Source organism: Rhinatrema bivittatum, unplaced genomic scaffold, assembly GCF_901001135.1.
Source record: "Rhinatrema bivittatum unplaced genomic scaffold, aRhiBiv1.1, whole genome shotgun sequence".
Taxonomy (NCBI): domain Eukaryota; kingdom Metazoa; phylum Chordata; class Amphibia; order Gymnophiona; family Rhinatrematidae; genus Rhinatrema; species Rhinatrema bivittatum.
In genome coordinates, this window is record NW_021820733.1 from 33,208 (window position 1) to 56,720 (window position 23,513).

Sequence of the window (23,513 nt, forward strand, 5' to 3'; positions counted from 1 at the left end):
ATCGGGCATTCTCCACAGCCGGTCCAACATTATGGAACTCCATTCCCCCGGATCTTAGAATGGAACCCAACATCTCAACATTCAAGATAAGACTCAAAACGTGGCTGTTCACGCAGGCCTTTCCTAACTCCAACCCCATCTAATCTCCCTTCACGCAACAAGCTCCGCTAGTATTAGCGTTAATAGCCACCTTTCAAAATGTTATTTATACTTATATTTCAATATCTAATCTTCTTTTCCCTTCTCATTCCAAGTTATTGTTGTCCTTGTTATATGTAACTGCTTTTTGCACTTTTGTTAAATGGTAAAGTTTCACCCCTGTTTCTTGTGAACCAGCATGATGGGACCACTGTCTTGAATGTTGGTATATAAAAAAACTTAAATAAATAAATAAAAAATAAAAATATAAACTCGTTTGGGATCTGCCGGGATGCCGGACTCCATGCACTCAGCATGGCATTTCTTATGTTCTTATGAGTAAACCTCTTTACCAGAGACAGAAAGAAAGAGAGACCCCTCCTACAGCAAAGAGAGAGAGAGAGAGAGAGAGAGAGAGACACCCCCTCCCTCAGCAGACAGAGAGAGAAAGCAAGACATAGTAACATAGGAGAATGCAGATAAAGACCAAATGGTCCATCCAGTCTGCCCAGCAAGTTTCTTATGGTAATAACTGCCGCTCCATGCAGGTTACCCCCAAGCCTTAGTAATATTAAAAATCAAAACCAAGCAACTGTCAAACCCATAACAAAATTACTGCTGGCAACATTTTTCCAGGCTGAGCAGCCTTCCTGATAATTCAGACAGCGCTGCTGCTGCAGCTTGAACGTGCTTTGCTTTTGGACTCGGCAGTAGAAGCCGTCCTGCGCTTTTCCCCTAATGTCAGCATCTCAGTACCACGGACCCTAAAAGGCAGGGCCCAGCGTTGGTTGTCATCTGAATCCAATCCCCCCTCCCCAAAGCAGAGAGCGATGCTGCAGTTGCATCAAAATCCTGAAAGCTTATTGGTTAAGGGGACGTAATCCCCACGCTTTCTGTCAGAGGCAGCAGCTGCCGTTGCCCCATGCACCTCCAGCCTTTAGTGATCCACAGTGTTTCCCCCATGCCTTTTTGTATTTGTTTACTGTTTCCATCCTCACCACCTCCTCCGGAAGGGCATTCTCCAGGCATCCACCACCCTCGCCGTGAAGAAAGATTTCCCGATGTTGGGTCTGAGTCGTCCCCCCCTGAAGTTTCATTTCATGACTCCTAGTTCTACTGTTTGCTTTCCTCCAGAAAAGGTTCAAGGTTCATGCATCATTAAAAGCATTCAGGTATCTGAAAGTCTGTATCATCTCCCCTGCTTCTTCTCCTCCTCAGCATAGAGAAAGAGAGACCTCTCCTCAGCGGAGAAAGGAAGAAGCACTTTCCTCAGCAAAGAGAGAAAGCAAGGCCCTTTCACAAATGAGGGAGCATCGCCTCCTAAGTCCCTTCCTTGGTGCAGAGAGACAGAGAGAATCCCTACTTTATACATGGACCACTTTCTTCTTCTACATTGTTTCGAGTACACGAGCTTCCATACCCTCAGTTAAACATGGCCACTCCATTAGCAATCCGTACACTGATGAGGGAGGGAGGCCGTGGATCCTCCTGGGCAGGGGAAGAGGATGTAGTGTATGCTTACAGGATCAGTCATATAGGAGAACACTTCAAGGGTTTGATTTGACCCCTCTCTACCAGCTTCATTTCTACTCTGACCCCCATGACCTGTAAGATGGGATGTCCTGCCCCTTGCAGAAATACCACATGTGCCTTGTGTAATGGTCAAAGCTTAGGGACACCGTCGATTTCCAAAGTGAACCCACGCCAACGTGTGCCCTGGCAGGCATGAGCAGCCCTACGTCGGTTATCAGACGCCCACTCCCCTCCACTCCCTGGGAAGCCATCATGCACCATTCTTCCAATCCTCACGCACTCTTTCTTCAGACCATGGTTAGCAAAGGATTTAGCAAAGCTCTCTGATTGGCTGCCTTTAATGTGATGTCACTTCTACACATTACCTTCATATTGTTTCACCCCCGTTAACGAATCATGGAAATATTTAGCCGCTGGAATCCTTGGGCCCACTGATTTCCACTACATGCATATGGTCTCCAAGAGCGAAGTGACATCACGGCTTGGAGCCGCCAATAGCAGAACATGCCGATGGCAAGGACATGCTGGTCGCAAACATGAGCAGGCCCACTCACCAACCGTAAGTTCCTGATAACGTCTCGTTCCCTCGGCTACCCAGCAAGAGCAGTGCAAGAAGGGAAGCAAAGGCCAAAGGGCAGAGGTCAGGGCAGAGTTCAGCAAAGAGAAGAAATCAAAGAATACTAAAAGGGCAAGAGAATTAATCAAAGCCAAAGTAATGTTAATGTGTTAAAAACGTCACATAGCAAAAAGGCAACAGAACGAGTAATATCTGCTGAGAGGAGGGAGAGGGTTATGAGGGCTGGTGTGAGACCAAAGCAGTGTGGGTAAAAATCAAAAGCCTCCATCCAAACTCAGACAACTGGCATGTCTGATAGCTATTGCCCACCTGCCCTCTACCCAAAGTGCTAGGCACTGCCAACATAACCATTTTCATACCCAGAAAGAGCATCCCTCAACCCAGGACGTGTGCCAGTGCAGGCATATCGCTTCTTCAAGGTACAACGCTTTGGCGACTCCCTTTACCCTTAATATTGTGAAGGGGCATCTGGTGGACATGCTAGGTAGCTTGGCCACTGACACTGTAGCTCCATTCCAACTCTAGTTATTTCTAGAACCAAGGGGCCCATGGGGCAGATCCTGTAAGGTTTGCATTCTGCTGCTAGCTTTTCAAGACCCAGAGCTGAAGGTATGAAGGGCCTGGCGTCCCAGGAGAAGTCAGAAGGGGGGGCGGGGGAAGAGATGAACAAGTGAAGGAGATGCTTTGTACATGACATTGGTTGATGCTTGCTTGGCCATGGAAGCAGAATCAGAGTGTTACAAAAATTCTCCGTGGATCTATGCAATATCTTAGTTATTGCCATGAGTACTTTGTACTGCACGTCTGGACAAACACACTGGTAAGTAGCACAATGCATTTCAACCACCAGTCTTCTGAGGCTGCTAGAAGGCTCCTTGTGATAGAAAAAGCAATTTTGCTTACTGTAAACAGGATTTTCCATAGACAGCCAATGAATTAGCTATAATACATGGGTGACGTCATCTGATGGCACCAAATGGACCCTTTTCTCATAACTCATAGAGCTTTTGCTCTACTGAGCATGCACAGAAATTCTCACGAGGGCACTGCCTTGTGAGCCCCTCAGTTGATTGTAGAGTTTAGCTTTAGCATGGTAGTCGACTCTCGAGAAAAATAGGGTGGTATTAAGCATGGCTAATTTATCCTGCAGTTATGGAGAACTCCATTTATGGTAAGCAAACTTGCTTTCTCCAGTGATAAGCAGTGCTGAATTAGCCATGACACATGGGGAATCCTAAGCTGAGGGCAGCAGTGGAGCACTTGCTGAAAACCATTTGCTGAGGTCCTGTCACTAACCAATTGTCCAGGTATGAGAACACACAAATCCTCTGGTGATAAAGCTGAGCTGCTGCTACTACTAGATATTTGGTGAAAATCCTTAGAGTCACCAAGAGCTTGAAAGGGCGGACCTTGTATTGATAGTGAGAGGAATCCCCTACAAAACTAGGGAATTGCCAACGGGAGTGATATATGGGTATGTGAGTATAGATGTCTTTCAGATCCAGAGCACACATCCAGTTCCTTGGTTGAATGAAGGGTGGGATGGTTTGGGGGGGGGTTCATTTTGAACATCTACCATGAAGGCTCTTGTTCAGATTTTGAAAATCTAGGAGGGGGAGAAGGAAATAGCAGGAGTAGAACCCTCTGCCATGTTGAACTGGGGGGGCGGGGAGGAGAGAGAACTGCTGAGAAGCAACTGCACCTTGAGACAGAGTTGGGTTGAGTGAGACTGATCCAGATTGAAGGCTGTACAATGGTGTAGCACTGGAGGATAAGAGAAGTGCAAATGGTAGCCAGACTCCAGAATTTTGAGGACCCAATGGTCCTTGGTGATCTTTTGCTACTCTTACAGGTTAAAAGTGAATCCCCCCTAATGGAGGGGGTCGAGGCTTAGGGGTAGAGTCCAGTCAATAACTAGGCCCACGCTTAGGCTGGGCTTGCTGTGGCATTTTCGGTTGACATCTTTCTCGTTGATGTCCGTAAGCTGGAAGCTGAAGTTATGGAAGCTCAGGTGGTGCACAATAAGGGGTGCTCTGGAAGCAGAAGCAATTAAAAGTGAAATAAGGATAACTGGAAGAAGACATCTTCTCAGATCCCGTCTCAAGAGATTGGATGGTAACATGCTGCTCCTTTTGCTGATTGTTTCTCTGAGTTTGTATCCAAAGATTTTTCCCCAGAACAGGGTACATCTGCCAACTTATCAGGCATGCCCTCCCACAGACTGCTGGCTCTCAGCCAAGCCATTCAGCATGCTCCAATGGCCGAGTCCAAGGGTCTGACTGTGGTATCTAATGACCCCTATACGGAGCAGAGATGACACTCGCACGCCTACAATCAGAAGAGGGGACTCGAACAAGGTTTTAAATTTCTCATGCAATCATATTATTGCACCATGTAAAACTGGTGTGCTGCGATGCAGGCATTGAGTATTGAGCTCTGAAGGACCATTTCCCTGAAGCTATCCAACAACCTAGGGTCCTTGCCCAGTGGAATGTTGGAGAAAATATTAATCATCACCTGTTTCAGTATCACTAACTGGCCAAAATCTGCTGAACTCTCTATTAAAGATCCTGGCCAATGGAAGGCAGAATGATAAATTCTCCCACCCTTGTCTGCAAATCCCAGGACTGCCGTGGGCTTGGACAGGGTTTCCAAGATCCAGAGAAAACAGAAGACTTTTTTTTGTAAACTTTTTCTGGTTTTTTTTTTTGTTTTGCAGTGAGGCAACTCAAAGTTGAGTTTGAGAAGAAAAACTCGAAATACCAAACAGTTAGAAGAGAGAAAGGGTAGACGCCCGTGCAGGAACTCAGACGAAAAAAAGACTGAGGGACTCACAAGACAGGTTCTGCGCATGCTCAGTAGAGAAAAGTTCTAACAGCTATGAAAAAAGGGTAAATTGGGCACCACTGGATAACATCAGCCACTTGTCATGGCTACTTCAGGCCTGCTTGTCGACAGAAAAAGTTATTTTTCTGATGGATTGGAAGGAGAGAGTATTAAAGAATATTATAATGTGGTCTTTGCATTCTCTGCCTCAGCTCTTCCTGACCTCCTGAAGTGGAACTTTCCTGAATGGTTTTGAAATGTGATGACACTAACCCCCATGAGAGAAGATAATCCACAAGGAGTTACCCATGAAGAGAGTATAGCCTGAGATCTTATCCATCTCTTCATCCTGTTGCCCCACTTACCCAAAAGCACTGCAGTAGACAAGTTAGCGGCATCAATCATTTAACCTCTTGCCTGAGAAGCTGGGGGCAGGGAGGTTCCTGGTTGGAAGGAAGAACGGGCATACTTGACCCCCCCTTTACTTCTGGAGTCCAACGTGCCTCCCCCTCCAAGGTCACCCGGCATGCAGTGGACGTTTGAAGACCTTGCACAGGGAGCTGACCTACAGCAGACTGCATTGCCTCAGTGAGGCCCATTATGCTGAACCTCTAGTACCAATTAAAATCCATCATCTATTCTGCTTACATACCATCACAGTTTCACCACCATTGCTGCAAGTAATGAATGAAATGTTCAATTAAGTCTAGTTATTCAAAAAAGAGATACATCAGTTCCTGCAGGGAAAGCAGAGCTCAGGTGGTGCTCTCACACCATTAGACAGCAGGTTGGGGAGCGTTTAATGTCAGCTCAGAGATGAACACAGCCTTGGCTTCTTCCTCTATTTCCACAATGCAGTAACAGGAAAAAAAACAACTGGTTTCATCTTGTAAACTAAACAGATACAGCTATAAGACCAGATAGTAAAACATGGAAGGGAACCTAAAATACTCTCATCCCTAGGAAAAATCTTTATTTAAGATACATTGTTTTCTCCCATTGTTGAAACGTTACTCTAGGAGCAGAAAACCCTATCTACCCCTGCTCTTCCAGGCCACTTTTACTTCAGAGCTTGACGGTACCGTGTCTGCACCGGGATTGTTGCCCAAATGTGCTCCCAGACCTCACATTTCGGAAAGCCTCCTGTGAATATCACATGGCATCTCTGAAACAAGAGACTGATTTTCCCCAAACTGAAGAAGTGTTCTTGGAATTTCATGCCAATTTGCTTTAATAAATAATAATTTCAAATGAGAACTTAATGTAAAAAAATTGGCAATTATTTAAGAAGCCTTGTGGGAGGGACCGGGGATTTTTTTTCTGGGATGGGGTAGACTTGGAAGAGCTGCCACTGATTCATCCAGATTAGGGCATCCTGTGAGCTCAACGAGCAAAAGGAATAAGCAAGATTAGTGAAACCAGAAAGAGAGAGAGAGAAAAAAGAAGAAAGAGGAAAGCAAAGTTGCTTACTTGTAACGAGTGTTCTCCGATGGAGCCCAGCACAGAAGAACTGAGTCACGGTTTCTAGAACTGTGACTGAGCCTCACCGGGCATGACCAGGGCAAGCTATTTTATGCCACACGTCCCCTTCAGTCTTATATTTAGCAAAAGAAACGAAGAACGGAGATCCAACTCCATGGGCAAGTGGGTGGGTTTTGTGAGGACAGGCATCCTGATGATCTTGGAGAACACCTGTTACAGGTAAGCAACTCTGCTTTCTCCCAGGACAAGCAGGACGGCAGTCCTCGGCTGCCCCCAAGGAAAAAAGGGGTAAGGAACCAGTGCCAATGGGCACACAACAATGGTTTTTGTTGACAACAAAGCCTTTTTTTAAGCCCTAGGTGTCACAGATGTGAGCCGTTGGACTGGGGCATGATTGACCTAATAGGCCCACGCCAACGACTGGTGGACTCACTCTTGCTAGGACTGGAGCCGGGGCTTCACCTATACCAGCCCCGTTGCCTGCAGGTTGAGCCTTTGGGTACCAGGTGCTGGCAAGACCTGGGTAAGAGTCCTCCAAGTAGCCATCAAACAGAGACGAGACGGGAGCAGCAGTCAGGGCTGACGGCAAGCAATCGGTATCTGGGGTCCAGGCCGAAGTCGGGGAAAGCAGCGAGCAATAAAATGTGCAGGTCTGGGGCAAGGTCTGGCAGGGGGCAAGAAGGCAGGTCGAAAACCCAAGCTGGGGTCAGGGCAAGCAGCAGCAGCCCAGAAGACTGGTCAGTATCCACAGCAGAGGTCAGAACCAGGAGTCAGGCAGAGACAGAGACGACAAGACAAGGCACCGGGAGCCACGAGACAGGCAGGCGGACAGGGCACGGTAACAGGGAGGCAGGGCAAGGCAGAGAGACGACGAGGCCAGGCAGGAATGAGATGAGGCAAGGCAGGACAACAAGGAGAAAGGCACAGAGAAGCAGCAACACGCACTGCAATGCAGGAGGACCTGTCACTGAAGCAGTGCCTGGGCGTGGCAGCCGGGGTTTAAATCCCCGCCCTGCATCTCTGCCAGCTTCCTGCTGTGGAGCCTATGTGATGTTGGGATGTCATGTGCGCCTTAGGGATCAGTGTGGCATGGCTAGGAGAGCCAGCAACGGCGGTGTTCCTGTCGCAAAGAGGTCCAGGCAGGGTCTGGGAGGGTCAGCGGCGGTCAGGATAAGTGTGGCCAGTGGCGGGCTGTCCGGCGACTGGCCAAACGTTGCACTAGGTGAGAAAGAGTTAGGTTCTAAACTTCAAGCAAGTTCCGAAGGACAAGCTGGCCAAACCTGGTATCGCATCAGTCATCCATATCCAAACAGTAATTAGATGTGAATGAGTGGAGAGAACGCCGTGTCGCAGCCTTGTAGATCTCCTCTATGGGGACTGATCACAGGTGAAGCCACTAACACTGCCATGGCTTGGACAGAATGGGCCTTGACATGGCCTACTAGACTCAACCCTGCCTGGGCATAAAGGAAGGAGATGCAATCTGCTAGCCAATTAGAACCCAGCTTGTTAGCACCAAAAGAAACAAAATGTTGGGTGGACTTCCTATGGCATTTAGTCCACTCCAGATAGAAGGCCAAGGCTCTCTTGCCGTGCTTGTTTACTCCTGGGTGAATTCTGCACTACTGAGCAGCTCAGAATTCCCATACTCTGTGCATAATTTAGATAGCAGCCAGCAACACCCAGCGTGCTACGAGCAGATCCCATCCCGCTCGCAGCCAAGGAGCATAGGAGACTTGGCAGGCCGAGAGCAGAGGCCAATTCTCTCATGGCCAGGAAGCAGGAGACACAGTGGGCTGCAAGCTGAGCCCATTTCACTTATAGTCAAGAAGTACTGAAGACAAGAGAGGTCCCTAGAGAGCCACAGGAGGAGCCTATCCCGCTTGCAGCTGAAGACGATGGTGAGGCCCAGAAGCACAAGAGAGGTGTGTGTGTGTGTGTGTGAGAGAGAGACTGTATGTGTGATGATGTGGGTTTGTCTGTGAGAGAGAGAGAGAGAGAGGGAGCCCATGTGCAGGCGTGTGTGAGTGTGCAAGAGAGAGGAGGAGCATGTGTGAGGGTGAGTGTGTGAGAGAGAGATGGAGCCTGTGAGAGGGTATGTGGGTGTATGTGTGCGAGAGAGAGAGAGAGGGGGGGGGACGACCTTGTGTGAGTGTCTGTAAGTGAGCAAAAGAGAGAGAGGGACTCTCTCTCTGTGTGAGAGGATGTATGTATGTGAGAGAGAGAGGGAGCCTGTGTGAAGGTGTGTGTATGAGGGAAGGATACAGGGAGCCCGTGTGATGGGGTGTGTATGTGCGAGAGACAGAGGGACTCTGTATGAAAGGGTGTGAATGTGCAAGAGAGAGAGTGAGCCTCTGTGAGCATGTGTGCGAATGAAAGAGGGACAGAGGGAGCCTGTGTGAGAGTGTGTGTATGTGCGAGAGAGAGAGGGAGCCTATGTGAGGGGGTATGCGTGAGAGTGGGACAAAGGGAGCCTGTGTATGTGCAAGAGAGAGGGAGCCTGTGTGAGTGGATATGTGTGAGTGTGGGACAGAGAGAGCCTGTGTGCCTGTGTGAGAGTGGGACAGATGGAGCCTGTATGAGGGGCTTTATGAGACAGGGGTCAAATTCTGGGAGTGGAGGGCTGGGAGATAGAGATAGTGAAAGGAGTTGAGCCTGGAAAGGGATGGGAGAGGTTGGTGGCAGCTGAGGAGTTACAGCCTGAGAGGACAGAGTGAAAGGGGTCTGGCCAGGAGAACAGGGAGAGAGGAGGGAAGGAAAACCTCTACAGTGCATTACTAGGGGAATTCTACATAAAAACTCTGCATCTTTGAGTAATAACTCTTCTGTATTACATTTTAAATTAATTACTCAAACCAGTGATGTTTATTGTGTTATTTTGACCAATATAAAGTAAATTGTGTGTGAAAAATGTGTACAGAATTCTCCCAGGAATAAACGTTGGAAGGACAACGGACTAGTTAAGATGGAACTGACACCATGTTAAACAAGAACAGAATGGAAGTGCAAACCATCCTATCATGGAAAAACTTGGTTTAAGGTGGCTAAGTTACTCGATTCTGAAGCTCACTGACCCTGCACGCTGAAGTGACAGCTTTAATCTGTGCCACTCTGATGTCTGCCGACTCATCTGGATCTCTTCCGCCACAGCCATCACAGTGGTGGTCCTCTGTTATGAAAGACAGGGTTCTGGCAGAGCTCCATTAAACTCCAGCTGAGGTGGGACTTGGGTTAGTTAATGATAGACCCTAGTAACTTCAATATCTGGATGGTCGGGCGCATCAGTTCCTCGGCTCCTGCCTGAGATGTGCTCTTGACCAGCCCATCGTCCAGAAAAGAAAACATGTGCACCTCCAGTTTGCATTAAGTGCTCCACCACCATGGCTGAGCAGTTTGTAAAAACACATGGGGCAGACACAAGCCAAATGGCAGAATGTAATTCTGGATGAGGTGGTTTCCTGAGTTATTTCCTGTGACTGTGAAAAATCCCTGAGAGTGTAAGTATTCTTTAGACTGAGAACTCAGAGTCAGTCCCCTCACTGAAGAGGATTAAGGTGTCCAGGGAAACCATCTTGAATTGTTTTCTCTCATAAATTTGTTCAAGGCCCTTAGGCCTAGAATGGGAAGAAGTCTCCCTGGTTTCTTTGGAATCAGGAAATTCTTGGAGCAAAAATTCCTTCCCTCTTTGCCTTGATGGAACAGGCTTGACCGCTTTGGCTATCAAGAGGAAGGAGAGCTCCATTTAAACCACTTCCTGATTCAGTGACTGACACCAAGATGGGTGAGGGAGCTGATTTGGTGAAAGACCCCAACAGATTTAATTTGTATCCTCTGCTGATGATGCTGAAGATCCACACATCTGAGGTTATACTGGGTCACTGGCTTACATACAACCGCAGTCTGCACCTGTCTGGAAGGTCCTCTGGCATGGGGCCTGGGATCCTGGCAATGCTCTTTGTGGTTCAGTCAAAACCCCATCCTAGGTGTTGACTGGGATGCAGTCTGAGGCTTAAGGGCCCTCTGCTGCCTCCTTGGGTGGAAGAAGTGTTTCCTCTGCCCTGACCCTGGGAACCTCCAGGAAGAGAAGGCCAGGTCTAGAATAGCCGTGCAAAACTGCTGGAGCATCGCACAATGATCATTATCTGTGCCGTCACATCCTTGATGCTGTCTTCAAAGAGATTCTTCTCCAGTGCACAACAGGTCAGCAAGCCTTTCCTGCACTTCCAGATGGAGATCGGAGGCCTGCATGCCCTAATCCAAACAGCAGAGGCTCTCGATGCTGCTTCAATCACATCCTAGGTCAAATGGACCCTTTATCCACTAATGACTGGAAGGTGTCCTGCTGCTTTTGAGGAAGCTGCTCTGCCACTCCCTGTACTTGCTTCAGGATGTTCCACATGAACTGGCTCTTAAAGAGCTGGTAGGAGCTATGCGGGCAATCAGCATAACGCGCTGAAAAACTTTCGTCCCAGTTGAATCCCTTCCCAGGGGCACCAAGAGTGGGTTCTACATCTCTTAGCCTTTTTAAGAGCAGATTCAACAACCATAGACTGATATGGCAGTCAATGATTGTCGATTTGGCAGCCTTTTGTATAAGATAAACCATGTTTGCCTTACTGACGGGAGCAACTGAGAGGGAGGGTTCCCACCATCCTCATCAGTACCTCCCAAAGGATCTTGTGAACTCAGATTGCCACGATCTCCTTAGGAGGCTCTTTATACTGAAGGATGTACAGCATCTTTATCTCTGTCTGCAATGTAAATGGAATGGTTTCAGCTAGTTCCCTGATAAAGCCTTCGAAAGAGAAGTCCTCATGAGAGGACTTCCTTCTATCCAACGGAGAAGGGCTCAAAGGGAGACCCGTGAACATCTCTTCTTCAGAGACCTCTGCGAAGCCATAGCAATACCCTCAGGAATATTGAGAACCAGACTCACTGCACTCAGCAGGGGCTCTTCTCTGTCCTCAGCCAGTGGGTTATAAATCAGTGCAACTGGCTGTGGGAGCCTGGACCCCAAGGATCCTCGACGTCTTGGGGAAGCTTCCTTCCCCAAGGAGATAGAAATCAGCAACGGGCCAGCAGACACCAACCCTGATGCCCTTTGGGCATCAGTGATACGCCAGGTATCAAAGCCAGTCTCTGGGTCAATGCAGCAGTGGCAGGCACTTGAAGGGAGTCTAGCAGTAGCTTAAGGAATGTCTGTGACCGTCTCATGCCCTTGATGCCTTGGTACCAAGACTTTTCAGTGCCTATTCCACAGCCTACAGGATCCATTTCTCCAGTTCCTCTTCAAAAATTGCCAATGCCAACACTGACTGGGAGGTAGGAGGTGTGACCGCATCCTCTTTGGAACCAAGAGGAGGCTCGATGGCGGACACCAAAACAGGTGTTGACTGTTGGGGTACCCAGCATTCTTAGAGAATGAGCTGTCCTCATTGCAAGACTGCTTAGGGGGTTCTTAGCAGGTGCTAGGCCGTCCCTGCTTCCAGCATCGTGCATCAATGAGGACCGATGCTGATACTTCTTCAGCTTCCCTCGATGTTCAGCATGGGTCTTCCTTGATGCCGAGGGCAAAGAGGTGGAACCTGATGACTTCTTTGAACAGGAGGAGTTGAACAAAGGTCTGTCTCCAGGTTTCCTATTGGTCACTGATGGCTCCCCCAATGCTGATGGCCCTCCTATCAGTGCAGCTCTGAGGTCTTTTGACGTCAATGACTCTGATGCCAATGGATTGGTCTTCTGGTGTCTGAACAGACATTCCATGAGATCCAACCAGGATTGTCATCCTTTTGGTATCATTTTACCATATTTGTGGCACCCCCAGACATCATGTGATGCCCCCAAGCATAGGCCACATCTATCATGGGGGTCCGTAGTAGACATGATCCTGCCACATTGGGGGCACTGTTGGAACTTGCTAGACATGTCGGAGTGAAATAAAAGGGACACAAAATCAAACTTGGTGGTGGAGAATTGATGGCCGGCAGGCACCTACAGCTCCACCATCTTGGGGAACAGCAGCGATTGGAAACTTAGAAAAACGCCAAAAAAAACCCTTATCTATAGAACTACAGAGGAAGAGACAATGGCAGCCAAAAGCCAAAAAATTGCACTAAAACTTCAGAAAACGAGAGAGAGACTCAAACTGTGACCCACAGGCTCTGCAGAAAAGAAGAGACTGAAGGGATCCCACATGGACATGTGACATAATAGCGTGCTGTGGGCATGCCCAGTGAGGCTCAGTCAAAGTTCTAGAAACTCTGGAGTAGTTTTTCTGTGCCAGGCTCCATTGGATGATATGACTTATGAGTGAGGGCTGCCATCCTCATTGTCCTCGGAGAAAAAAAATTGAAACATAAAAAGAAGAAATAAAATGAATGAGAGAAAGGAGACAGAGAGACAGACAAAGAAACTCTGCTGCGTCTGGGACTCCATGAGCCCCACTTACCAGGCTATCTCCCGAGAGAACCTCCAACAGAGAGATGAGATTGTGTCCATCCCGCAGATCTTCATAGAGATCACTGACATGACGCTGGGCCTGTGGGGAAACAGACGAAGGGAATGAAAAAGCAGCCAGCGGTCCAGGAGAAAAGTAAGGTCACAAGCGGAGATGCAGGGGAGGATTTTCAGGGGGACAGTGGGGGGGCGGGATAGGAAATCCACAATTGTAGATTTGAGCACACACACAGATAGATGCTCTCCATAAACAGCTCCAGCTCATGCCCCTTCTTGTCTCGTGCCAAGGACTTCCCGCCTTACAGAGGATAAACCCGTGACGCCATCCCCTCCAGCTACCCCCAACCCCCACCCTCAATCGCTTCCTCCTCCTGATGCTGGAAGAGTTGATATTCCCCTTTATCACCACAGTTATTTAGAGTACATAAGTGCTAACAATTCTTAAATACAAAACCAGAAGAAAATAAATTTAAAAAAAACTCCGAGCTTTGATGAGCCCAGCACACAGCTGTGCAGAGCGTGTTAGCAGCACAACAGTACCACACAGTGACTGGGGGATCCGGAAAAGGGAGCGGGGAGAGGCCAGGAAAAGCAGCAGGTGAGCTGAGCAGACATGCAGTGAAGAGCTCCTTGTGCGGACGGGTCAGGCAACACGTGCAGAGGGATGAACCACCACAGTGCAAAACATACCTCTGCCCTCCAGTGCTGCGAGGGAGCCAGAGAGGAATCACGAGAAGGAAAGGGGAGAAAGTGGGAGAAAATGTAAACAGAGAGAGGGGGGGATAGAAAAAAGGGAGGGCAAACGAATGAGAGCAGGGAGAGGGGGAAAGAGTACCATAAAAAAACAGAGCAGAAGCAAACCAAGGAAAAGGAACAGAAAAAGGAGAGAAAAGTGGGACAGGAAACAGTAAGATGAATCAACAAAAACCAGAGCGGGTAGGGGGAAAAGGAGTCAAGATGAACAGACGATGAGAAAAGAAATGAAGAGAAAGAGGAGACAAAAAGAGAAGAAAGATTAATAACAGGGAAAGAAACAAGCTAATAGAGAACGCTAATCATGGCCTTCAGAATTTGTCCCCAAAGAGCAGGTTTCTGGACAGCGGGTCTTCCACGGTCCTACTGCAGTAATGCCGCACCGTTAACAAGGACCCGAAGGCTCGTCAGTCCAGGAACCCCTGTATAACGCTGTCTGCAAGATCGGGGGGCCCAGGAGATACGACGGAGCTTGGGCAAATGCTATAATCCTAGTCAGGATGCTCCTGGACCGCGACTGCAGTAGGACTGACCCACAAGGGTTCAGGGACCTGCGGCACAATAAACCTCCGGGACTTCATACATAATCGTCATTCGAACAATGGGCTGAGATCACTTCCTGGGTGTCTAAATCTTTGTGACCAGGAGGCACAGAGTACCGGCTCTGCATTATGTTACACGCCACAGGAGACATCCCTCTCAGCTCCTATTAGCTTCAATTAAACACCATTAAAGCATTACTCATGACATCTATTAACTCCTAATGGAGCAGACATCCCTGGCAGAACCTCCTAAAGAGATACTTCATGCAGAAGTGCTCCCTTTCAGCAGATGACTGCCATTTCAGAAATGGTTGTTGGCCCGTCAAGTCCTGCACAACAATCTTCTGCAGTTAACCTTAAGGCTCTACTTGTAATAATGAGAATAATGGCAAATAAAAGCCTCCAGGGCTCATCTTTGTCTGCTCATTTTTCATTCTTACTGCAGTACTGCCGGTCCTACTGGATCTTTGCTTTATTCTTGCTTCCCCTACAGCTTGGGTGCAGGGCCAGGACACACAAAGCCAACTGAAAGAAGCTTAAGAAACTCAAAAGGGGTAGATAATCCATTTAGACGGTTAACTCACAAATTATCTGTCTAAATAGGTTATACAGAATATTGAGCCTCCTGACCAGCTAAATTACAGACCTCGGAAGCAAGTTATCTGGTCTCGTGTGGCCGCATAACGTTAGGCTTAATTGGATATGTTCAAGAGAGAATATATCTGGTTAAATGACGTTCCCTGAAAAAAATCAGACAAGCATTGTGGCCTGTCCCCACCAGTTGCACAGGCCCTACAAGGCTAGTGCAGTGTCTACCAACTTGGTTGGTTATTTACTTCCGATTGTGTAAAACCACCTTCCCTGGAAGGCTGTTCCAGCATCCACTACCCTTTCTGTGAAGAAATATTTCCTTAAGTTATTCTGGAGTCTACCTCCTTTCAAGTCCACGCTAATAGTCCTTGTTGTACAGCTTCTTACTGGAAACAAAACAGAGATTCACAGCTTATTTTAGAAGATTTTATTGGGCAGTGCCCAACTGCCCAATAATAAGTTCAAAAAAAAAAAAGCTGCAAACTCCTAATAATTTGGTAAAAAAGGTGTCCTTCTACCTGAAGGGCTTCTTTAAGCGATATTACACTCTAAAACAAACGTGGCAGTTCTTGTTAACAAGTTCTGGAGGGAGGAAAGTCTTATCTAAACAGCAGTCACTACGCTCAGCACTCACACAAAGGATATTTCATATCTTCAGCTCTCCAAAACTGCCTGCACCAAGTGGTTCTCTCTTGCCAGTGTAATTCTTCCTCCCATTTCCTACCTGCATGGTGCAATTCACTAATCCCTGGTATGCCTAATATCAGCAGAAGGTGGCTCTCACAGATACTGAGGCCATGGAGGAGGGCGCAGGTGATAAAAACACCACTCAGCCATGTTCATTTATCCCACAGCATCATGACTTCTCAATCTGTTTGAGCTGCGGACTGTCCATCTGAGTGTCTTCTCGTGGGTCACATCCCTCCCCACCTGAAGATCACCACAGCTCAGGACTGGATTTATGGACAGGCAACATTGGGCAGTTGCCTACAGTTCCACATTTTGAGGCTAGATATTTATTTATTATTTATTTATTTCGACCTGGGCCGAAGAGGACCGTGTACGTTGCGATTTCAAAGGGGCTGCTGCCATGGCCCCTCTGGGACCCTCCCAGCTCTCTCCGATCCAGCCTAGAGGCACCAAAATCTTAAATCTAGTCCTGGGAGAGACTGGCCCTGAGAATTATCTGGATGTTAATAACAGACCAAAAGCTTCAAACCTCAACTACAAAACATGCAGGAACAGCAATGAAACACCTTTGGAATGTGATCCTGGCAGCAAACATGTCAGATGAAGCTTAAGATAAAGAGATTTGAAGCCTCTCCCTAGAGAATGCAAGCAGAGCACTGGATGTGAAAGCTGCCTAGGAGAGGGTGTGGCTGCCTGCCAGAAGAAGCAGCGGAGCAGCTCAGCTCAAGGATCCACACTGGGCAATATAAGGCTGTCTGGGACTTGGCCATGTTTGGGGTGATGCAATAAAATGCAGAGCGGAGATGCAACCGAAGAGTTTCCAAATGGATCTTACTATCCTGGATAATAAAGAAGGCTTTTTAAAATCTTTGATATAATCTGCTAATTAAGTCAGTTTCTAGCACGTGCTAGCATTGCTGGTGACATCATCAACATAGGCTAGAAGGATTGTGTACGTTATTTCTTTGCTTCTCTTCTTCCATGGCCTATGACTCTAGGCTTATTTGGCAAATTCAGGGAAACTGCATAAACCAATTGTTTAACAATGATGGCTTAAGAGCAAGGTTAACCTATGCTGCCATGTGATGGAGAGATCCACCATGGAAGTAATCTGAAGTTGTGCCAAGGAACAGGTAATCCATTGGGGTTGGTGCTGGAACCAGTTGGTAGAAAAATGCAACAAGAGAAGGCAGATGGCATAAGTGTTGAGAGCAAGCCTTTCCCATTGGCTGAGCAGTATGTCTTTCATTGGCGTCCCCTTAGAGTGAAGTGATGTCCTGGCTTTCCTCCTTCCCTGTTACTGCTCACCCAGTGCCACATGTGGTTGGGAAATTCTGCTAGGGCTTACTGCAAATTACGGGATTAGGTACGAATGTTGTTTCCCATAGGGAACATTCGTCCATGTCCTAAACAAACACTACACATGAAAGCTAACAGCATCAGACTTCCAAGATGGCTAAGGTAACTGAAGCACACCTAATTCACTCCACCGCTGGCAGTGATTTACACGTCCTATCACCGCTATATTAAGTCAAAAATTACTTTAAACACAATTTCATGCAATGTTTTTAACTCACCAGCAATCTCTGGCTCTGGTATACTTTAAAAGTTTGAAAAATCTTTAACATGTTTGTGAAAAAAAAAAAAATTATTTTTAGGACAATATGTTTTTTTTTGCTACCACGAGAGGTATGAATGTTAGAGATAAAGTAGTACACTCACAATTGGAACATCGCATTCAACCAGTGGAAGTTTTTGGCCACTCAGTGTTGTGGGCATTGTAATTGGTGTCAATATTCCATTGTTGGGAAAGAGTGGATTGAACCAGTAACAGGTTATAGAGTTTGGAGGAAGGCAAACACGGATTGTAATTCTATGAATGTGATTTATGCAATAATATGTCCATGCCCTAACGTTTATGTAGGGCCTACCACATGACCAGTGAGAGTCGGGTTGGGGGAACATAAATCACGCTTTAATACAGCAAGAATGCCTGCACCGATGGTACAACAGTTAATGGAAGCGTGACATGATTTTGCTCACATGAAGTAGACAATAATAGAACAATTTAATATTGCAATCTGTGGTGGTGATCTTAACGTGAAACTTATTTACAATGAAGCCTTCTGGATTTATACCTTAAAGACCTCTTATCCAAATGGGATGAACGAGGAACTTAATCTCGCTATGTTAATTTAAATTTGGAGGAGGTGTGGCAAACAGTGATAGTAAACGGAGAGTTACTGATTGGTTGGATGGTAATGGTGTGATCGCGGATAGGTTAGTGGAGAAGCTTTGGCGATGTATAAAAAACTCTTTACGCTAGGGATCAGCTGATTTTGAATGGCGTCTTTTTTGAAGATCAAAAGGCGCGACCCAGAGAAGACGTTTTGAATAAACAAGCAGCATGGAGAGAACCCGTTACACAGTTATGCAGATTAACATCCCCTGAAGAAGGACGGTTTGTTTGAAACATGTACATGTTGGGACTATTCGGGACTTGTAGCAGGGTTCATATTTTATATTCGAATGTGTTATACAAAAAAAGAGAAAAATATATTTAAAAAAGTGGATGTCATTTGTTTTGAAAGAATTCGGGACTTTAGCATATTAAGAAAATTAAGAAAAAGACGGAGGTGGTTGGAAGTTAATGATTATACATGCATTACAGTGCTGGGGCACTTTTAAATATATGAAACCTCCAATCCTTCCTAAAAAAACTCTCTCACAAATATGTTAAAGATTTCTCAGACTTTAAAGTATACCAGAGCCAGAGATTGCTGGTGAGTTAAAAACACTGCATGACTTAATATAGCAGTGATAGGACGTTAGGGTTCTATTAGATTGATTGTAAGGTAACTGAAGGCCATGGTTATAGTCCTAACAGCAGCAGTACAGTGACATTAGGCTTTCAGGATGGCTGAGGAAACCTCCACACATCCATCATGGTTACAACCCTAACATCAATGAAAGTTCTTGGGACAGATATAGAAGGCAATAGGGGGAACAGGGCTGAAAGACTGGGAATTTATAGCTCATCTAGCCAAACTGGTACAGAACCAGAGCGGAAGAATCTAGATTGGGCAGACTTATTGTCTGTCATTTATTAATTTACTAGGGAGGTTATCAGTGAGTTAAGAAAGAAAACGAGGGAAATAAAAAATAATGATGCTTTTCAACCGATCGTACAGACTTCCAACATTTTCTAAACATGACAGGTGTAAGAGAAGGTTAGACACGTGTGTGCTTGGGATGTTTTGGGTAAAGTCCAATCCTTTGATGCTCCTACAGTGGTAGCTGACTCGTCATGTTCCTGATCCAAAGACACACTTTATGATTCAATCAGAGAGAGAAGAGCTTAGCTGGAAATCCTCAGGGATTTACACACCCCCTTCAGAAGACCAAAAAAATCTGTCCTCTGGCACTCGAGGACCTAAGACTCTCTATGCATGAGATCTGGTCTCTGCTTATTTCTCACTGCCCCTTTGCACGTGAGAAAAAAAAAATCTACCTAGTCAGGGACATGACAGCATCAGTCCCAGCAGAAGCCATAAGCACTGGATTCTTTCCCAACAGACACAAGTAGTATCCAAAGATGGTATAGATGAGCTTCTGCAAATATGGCCAAGCTACGACACCAGTGAGCTCCTGGAAGCTCATGCACCACTTTAGCTCTGGGTAATTCTTACAATAATTCAACAAAAGATATCCCCGCCCTGAGCCCAGACTTTTCCAGGCTTGAAATGGCTGCAGATACTAAAGGGTTACCGGCTGTTCCGGAGAGCAGAAGGCACCAGTCCAAGCAGAGGACTGAGGCTTGCATTCAGCAGAAGTTCAGAGGCCTCTAGGCTGGAGGAAGCAAGGAAGATGGGGATGGGCAGTGCACAATGCTGCTGTGGAGAGCCACTGGGGCTGCCGGCAGAGTGCCAGCCTTTCACCAGCAGGCTGGCGCAGCACACAGAGCCACAATTATTAAGTCCCAAAACGGAAGGCAGACCTTTTGGGTAGACAAAATGCCTAAACTTAAAGAGTAGACTTCATGACGAGTGATGAAAGAAACGATAATGATTAGCTCTTGGGCTGAACGGCACAGTGATAAGACAACAAACATTTGTAATTCTTTTTATTGCTTTATAAAAACGTGCATTACCATGCGAGCTGCATCTTTCAAGGACATCTAATGAAAGCTGGTCATTCACAGAGTTCCAATGAGGCAGATTTAGACTTGAACATATGTCCAGTTTAGAGGACGGCAATCGCCTAGTCTCTTTTTACTGTTCTGGGACCGCGATCTTAAGAACATAAGAATATGCCATACTGGGTCAGACCAAGGGTCCATCAAGCCCAGCATCCTGTTTCCAACAGAGACCAATCCAGGCCATAAGAACCTGGCAAGTACCCAAAAACTAAGTCTATTCCATGTTACCATTGCTAATGGCAGTGGCTATTCTCTAGGTGAACTTAATAGCAGGTAATGGACTTCTCCTCCAAGAACTTATCCAATCCTTTTTTAAAAACACAGCTATACTAACTGCACTAACCACATCCTCTGGCAACAAATTCCAGAGTTTAATTGTGCGTTGAGTGAAAAAGAACTTTCTCTGATTAGTTTTAAATGTGCCCCATGCTAACTTCATGGAGTGCCCCCTAGTCTTTCTACTATCCGAAAGAGTAAATAACCGATTCACATCTACTCGTTCAAGACCTCTCATGATTTTAAACACCTCTATCATATCCCCCCTCAGCCGTCTCTTCTCCAAGCTGAAAAGTTCTAACCTCTTTAGTCTTTCCTCATAGGGGAGCTGTTCCATTCCCCTTATTTTGGTCGCCCTTCTCTGTACCTTCTCCATCGCAATTATATCTTTTTTGAAATGCAGTGACCAGAATTGTACACAGTATTCAAGGTGCGGTCTCACCATGGAGTGATACAGAGGCATTATGACATTTTCCGTTTTATTCACCATTCCCTTTCTAATAATTCCCAACATTCTGTTTGCTTTTTTGACAGCCGCAGCACACTGAACCGACGATTTCAATGTGTTATCCACTATGACGCCTAGATCTCTTTCTTGGGTTATAGCACCTAATATGGAACCCAACATTGTGTAATTATAGCATGGGTTATTTTTCCCTATATGCATCACCTTGCACTTATCCACATTAAATTTCATCTGCCATTTAGATGCCCAATTTTCCAGTCTCACAAGGTCTTCCTGCAATTTATCACAATCTGCTTGTGATTTAACTACTCTGAATAATTTTGTGTCATCTGCAAATTTGATTATCTCACTCGTCGTATTTCTTTCCAGATCATTTATAAATATATTGAAAAGTAAGGGTCCCAATACAGATCCCTGAGGCACTCCACTGTCCACTCCCTTCCACTGAGAAAATTGCCCATTTAATCCTACTCTCTGTTTCCTGTCTTTTAGCCAGTTTGCAATCCACGAAAGGACATCGCCTCCTATCCCATGACTTTTTACTTTCCTAGAAGCCTCTCATGAGGGACTTTGTCAAACGCCTTCTGAAAATCCAAGTATACTCACCTGCTGATGGAGTAACTTGCCTAGTAGGCCTGCCATAATTCTGTATTCAAACCATTATGTTTTGCTCAATTTAAATTTGCCAAGCACGCCCCTTTTTCTTAGCTAAGATGGCCAGAAGGCAATACAAGCTTAATTTTTTTACAAGACTGGACCATTCTAACAGTTTGTTTTTAGGTCTCTCAGATAAATATTTTGCAAGTATTGTTCCAAGGACAAAATATGGGGAAACGTACAACGTCTTTTTAAAAGTCTGCACCGGCTTCCATTCCCTTACGGGGCTCATTTTAAAAGTTCTGGGTTTGGTTTTTAAGAGTTCACAAGGGCAGGGAGCAGGCTACCTGAGAAATCGAATTGTGCTCTATGAACCCAATCGTACCTTGAGGTCTTCCCAAAGCTTCTATGTGTCAATTGTATGGCTAAAGGACGCATGCTTTGTGATCCCGAGAGATCAGGGCCGGATTTAAGATTCTGGCCCCCACAGGCAGAGTCCTAGGCAGTTGCCTCTACATAAATCTGAGCCTGCAAGGGAAGGGGGCTTTTAGGATCATTGGCACTAGACTTCCCAGAGAAATTTTCAGTATACAGCCTTATTTAAAGTTTCGTAAGAAACTGGGCTTTTATAGCTGCGTTTAATTAATAGTGATTATTTTTATCCTGGCCTGTGTCTCTAACATGACTGATTCTTTTATAGAAATATAGAAATGTGATGGCAGAGAGAGACTGTCTCATTTATGGAGCTCTTACAATCCCCAGCGCTCCCTCAGAGATCCCCTGCATCTATCCCAAGCTCCCTTGAATTCAGAGACTGCTTTTGTCTCCACCAGCTGCACTGGGAGGCCGTTCCATGCATCCATCAATCACCACCCTTCTCTGGAAAGAAATATTTCCTAAGATTAATAGAAATATACAAGGGTAGGATTTGAACACAAAGGATTGGTAGTCCACCATCTTTACCGCTCAGCCACCGCATCCTATTCTATTCTTCTCACGCAGAACAACTGAGCATCCAAAAAGTGTAATGGAGAAAAAGCAAAAAAAGTGACCATCCCCTAGCAGGATGTTTGAACCCAGAGCCTCTCTGCTTTCTGATCACCTTATTTTGATGTTGTTCACAGTCCCCTACTATGGCTAAGGGGGGTGGGAACATCTATTTTTCGTTTCAGAACTGCCCGAGGGTCAGGGGTTTCATTTAATCCCACTGGTTTCTAACCTGGGCTGTAAATGTCACATTCTGCCATGCACTCGTGGGTAGACGGTGCCTCTTTCGGCTTTCATTTCTTAGTTAGTGCCATCCTAATGCTGTGTAGACCCATTGCTAGACTGGTAATGTTAGATCTTAGTAGGAACGGTTCTGGGGTTAGGTCCAGTTCTAAACCTACAATTCTGGTTCTCTTGGTTCATATTTTCCCCAGGAAGCTTGGCTCCCACCACATATGGAAGAAACCCCTCTCACTCTGCACTCTCGCCCACACTGGGGGAGTTGACTTTGTGAAGGTAGTGCTTCTTAACAAGAGTTATGTATGCTCTTGTACTGTGATAAATAGGAACCTTAACCCTTTCAAAAACATTCAGATAGGCCAGGATGGCTCAGGGACGGGCACAAGGATACAGAGCCTGTCACCTCTAGGACCGGAGGGCTCAGGGGATGGACACAGGGATTCAGAACCTCTCACTGGCTGAAAATCATTCATTCCATTATTTGCATTTATAGATCACTACTCCAGAGCCAGCTCACAGCAATTTACAACATGAAGTCAATAAAATACATACCATATTAAATCCGTAACACAATCCACATAGCACAGAGGACGCTTGGCCAAGGTAGCATGAGAGATAAAGCCTGGGATAAGCACAGAGGATCCTTAGCTGTGAGGGAGTGAGAGATAAAGCCTGGGATAAGCACAGAGGATCCTTAGCTGTGGGGGAGTGAGAGATAAAGCCTGGGATAAGCACAGAGGATCCTTAGCTGTGAGGGAGTGAGAGATAAAGCCTGGGATAAGCACAGAGGATCCTTAGCTGTGAGGGAGTGAGGGGTAAAGCCTGGGATAAGCACAGAGGATCCTTAGCTGTGGGGGAGTGAGGGGTAAAGCCTGGGATAAGCACAGAGGATCCTTAGATGTGGGGGAGTGAGAGGTAAAGCCTGGGATAAGCACAGAGGATCCTTAGCTGTGGGGGAGTGAGAGATAAAGCCTGGGATAAGCACAGAGGATCCTTAGCTGTGAGGGGTAAAGCCTGGGATAAGCACAGAGGATCCTTAGCTGTGAGGGAGTGAGAGATAAAGCCTGGGATAAGCACAGAGGATCCTTAGCTGTGGGGGAGTGAGGGGTAAAGCCTGGGATAAGCACAGAGGATCCTTAGCTGTGGGGGAGTGAGGGGTAA

At 46.4% G+C, this 23,513-nt stretch overlaps 1 protein-coding gene across 1 annotated transcript in view; it reads right to left on the minus strand.

Annotated features, from left to right (window-relative positions):
* LOC115082045 overlaps positions 1-23,513 on the minus strand; it is a gene marked incomplete at its 3' end in the record, with an annotated part of 189,599 nt that overhangs the window by 18,015 nt on the left and 148,071 nt on the right. Inside the window, exons 3-5 of the mRNA XM_029586310.1 lie at positions 13,703-13,717; positions 13,005-13,094; positions 2,226-2,261 (exon numbers count right to left, since the gene is read on the minus strand). Of these exons, the coding sequence (XP_029442170.1) occupies positions 2,226-2,261; positions 13,005-13,094; positions 13,703-13,717 (141 nt within the window). The remainder of the gene's footprint in view (positions 1-2,225; positions 2,262-13,004; positions 13,095-13,702; positions 13,718-23,513) is intronic.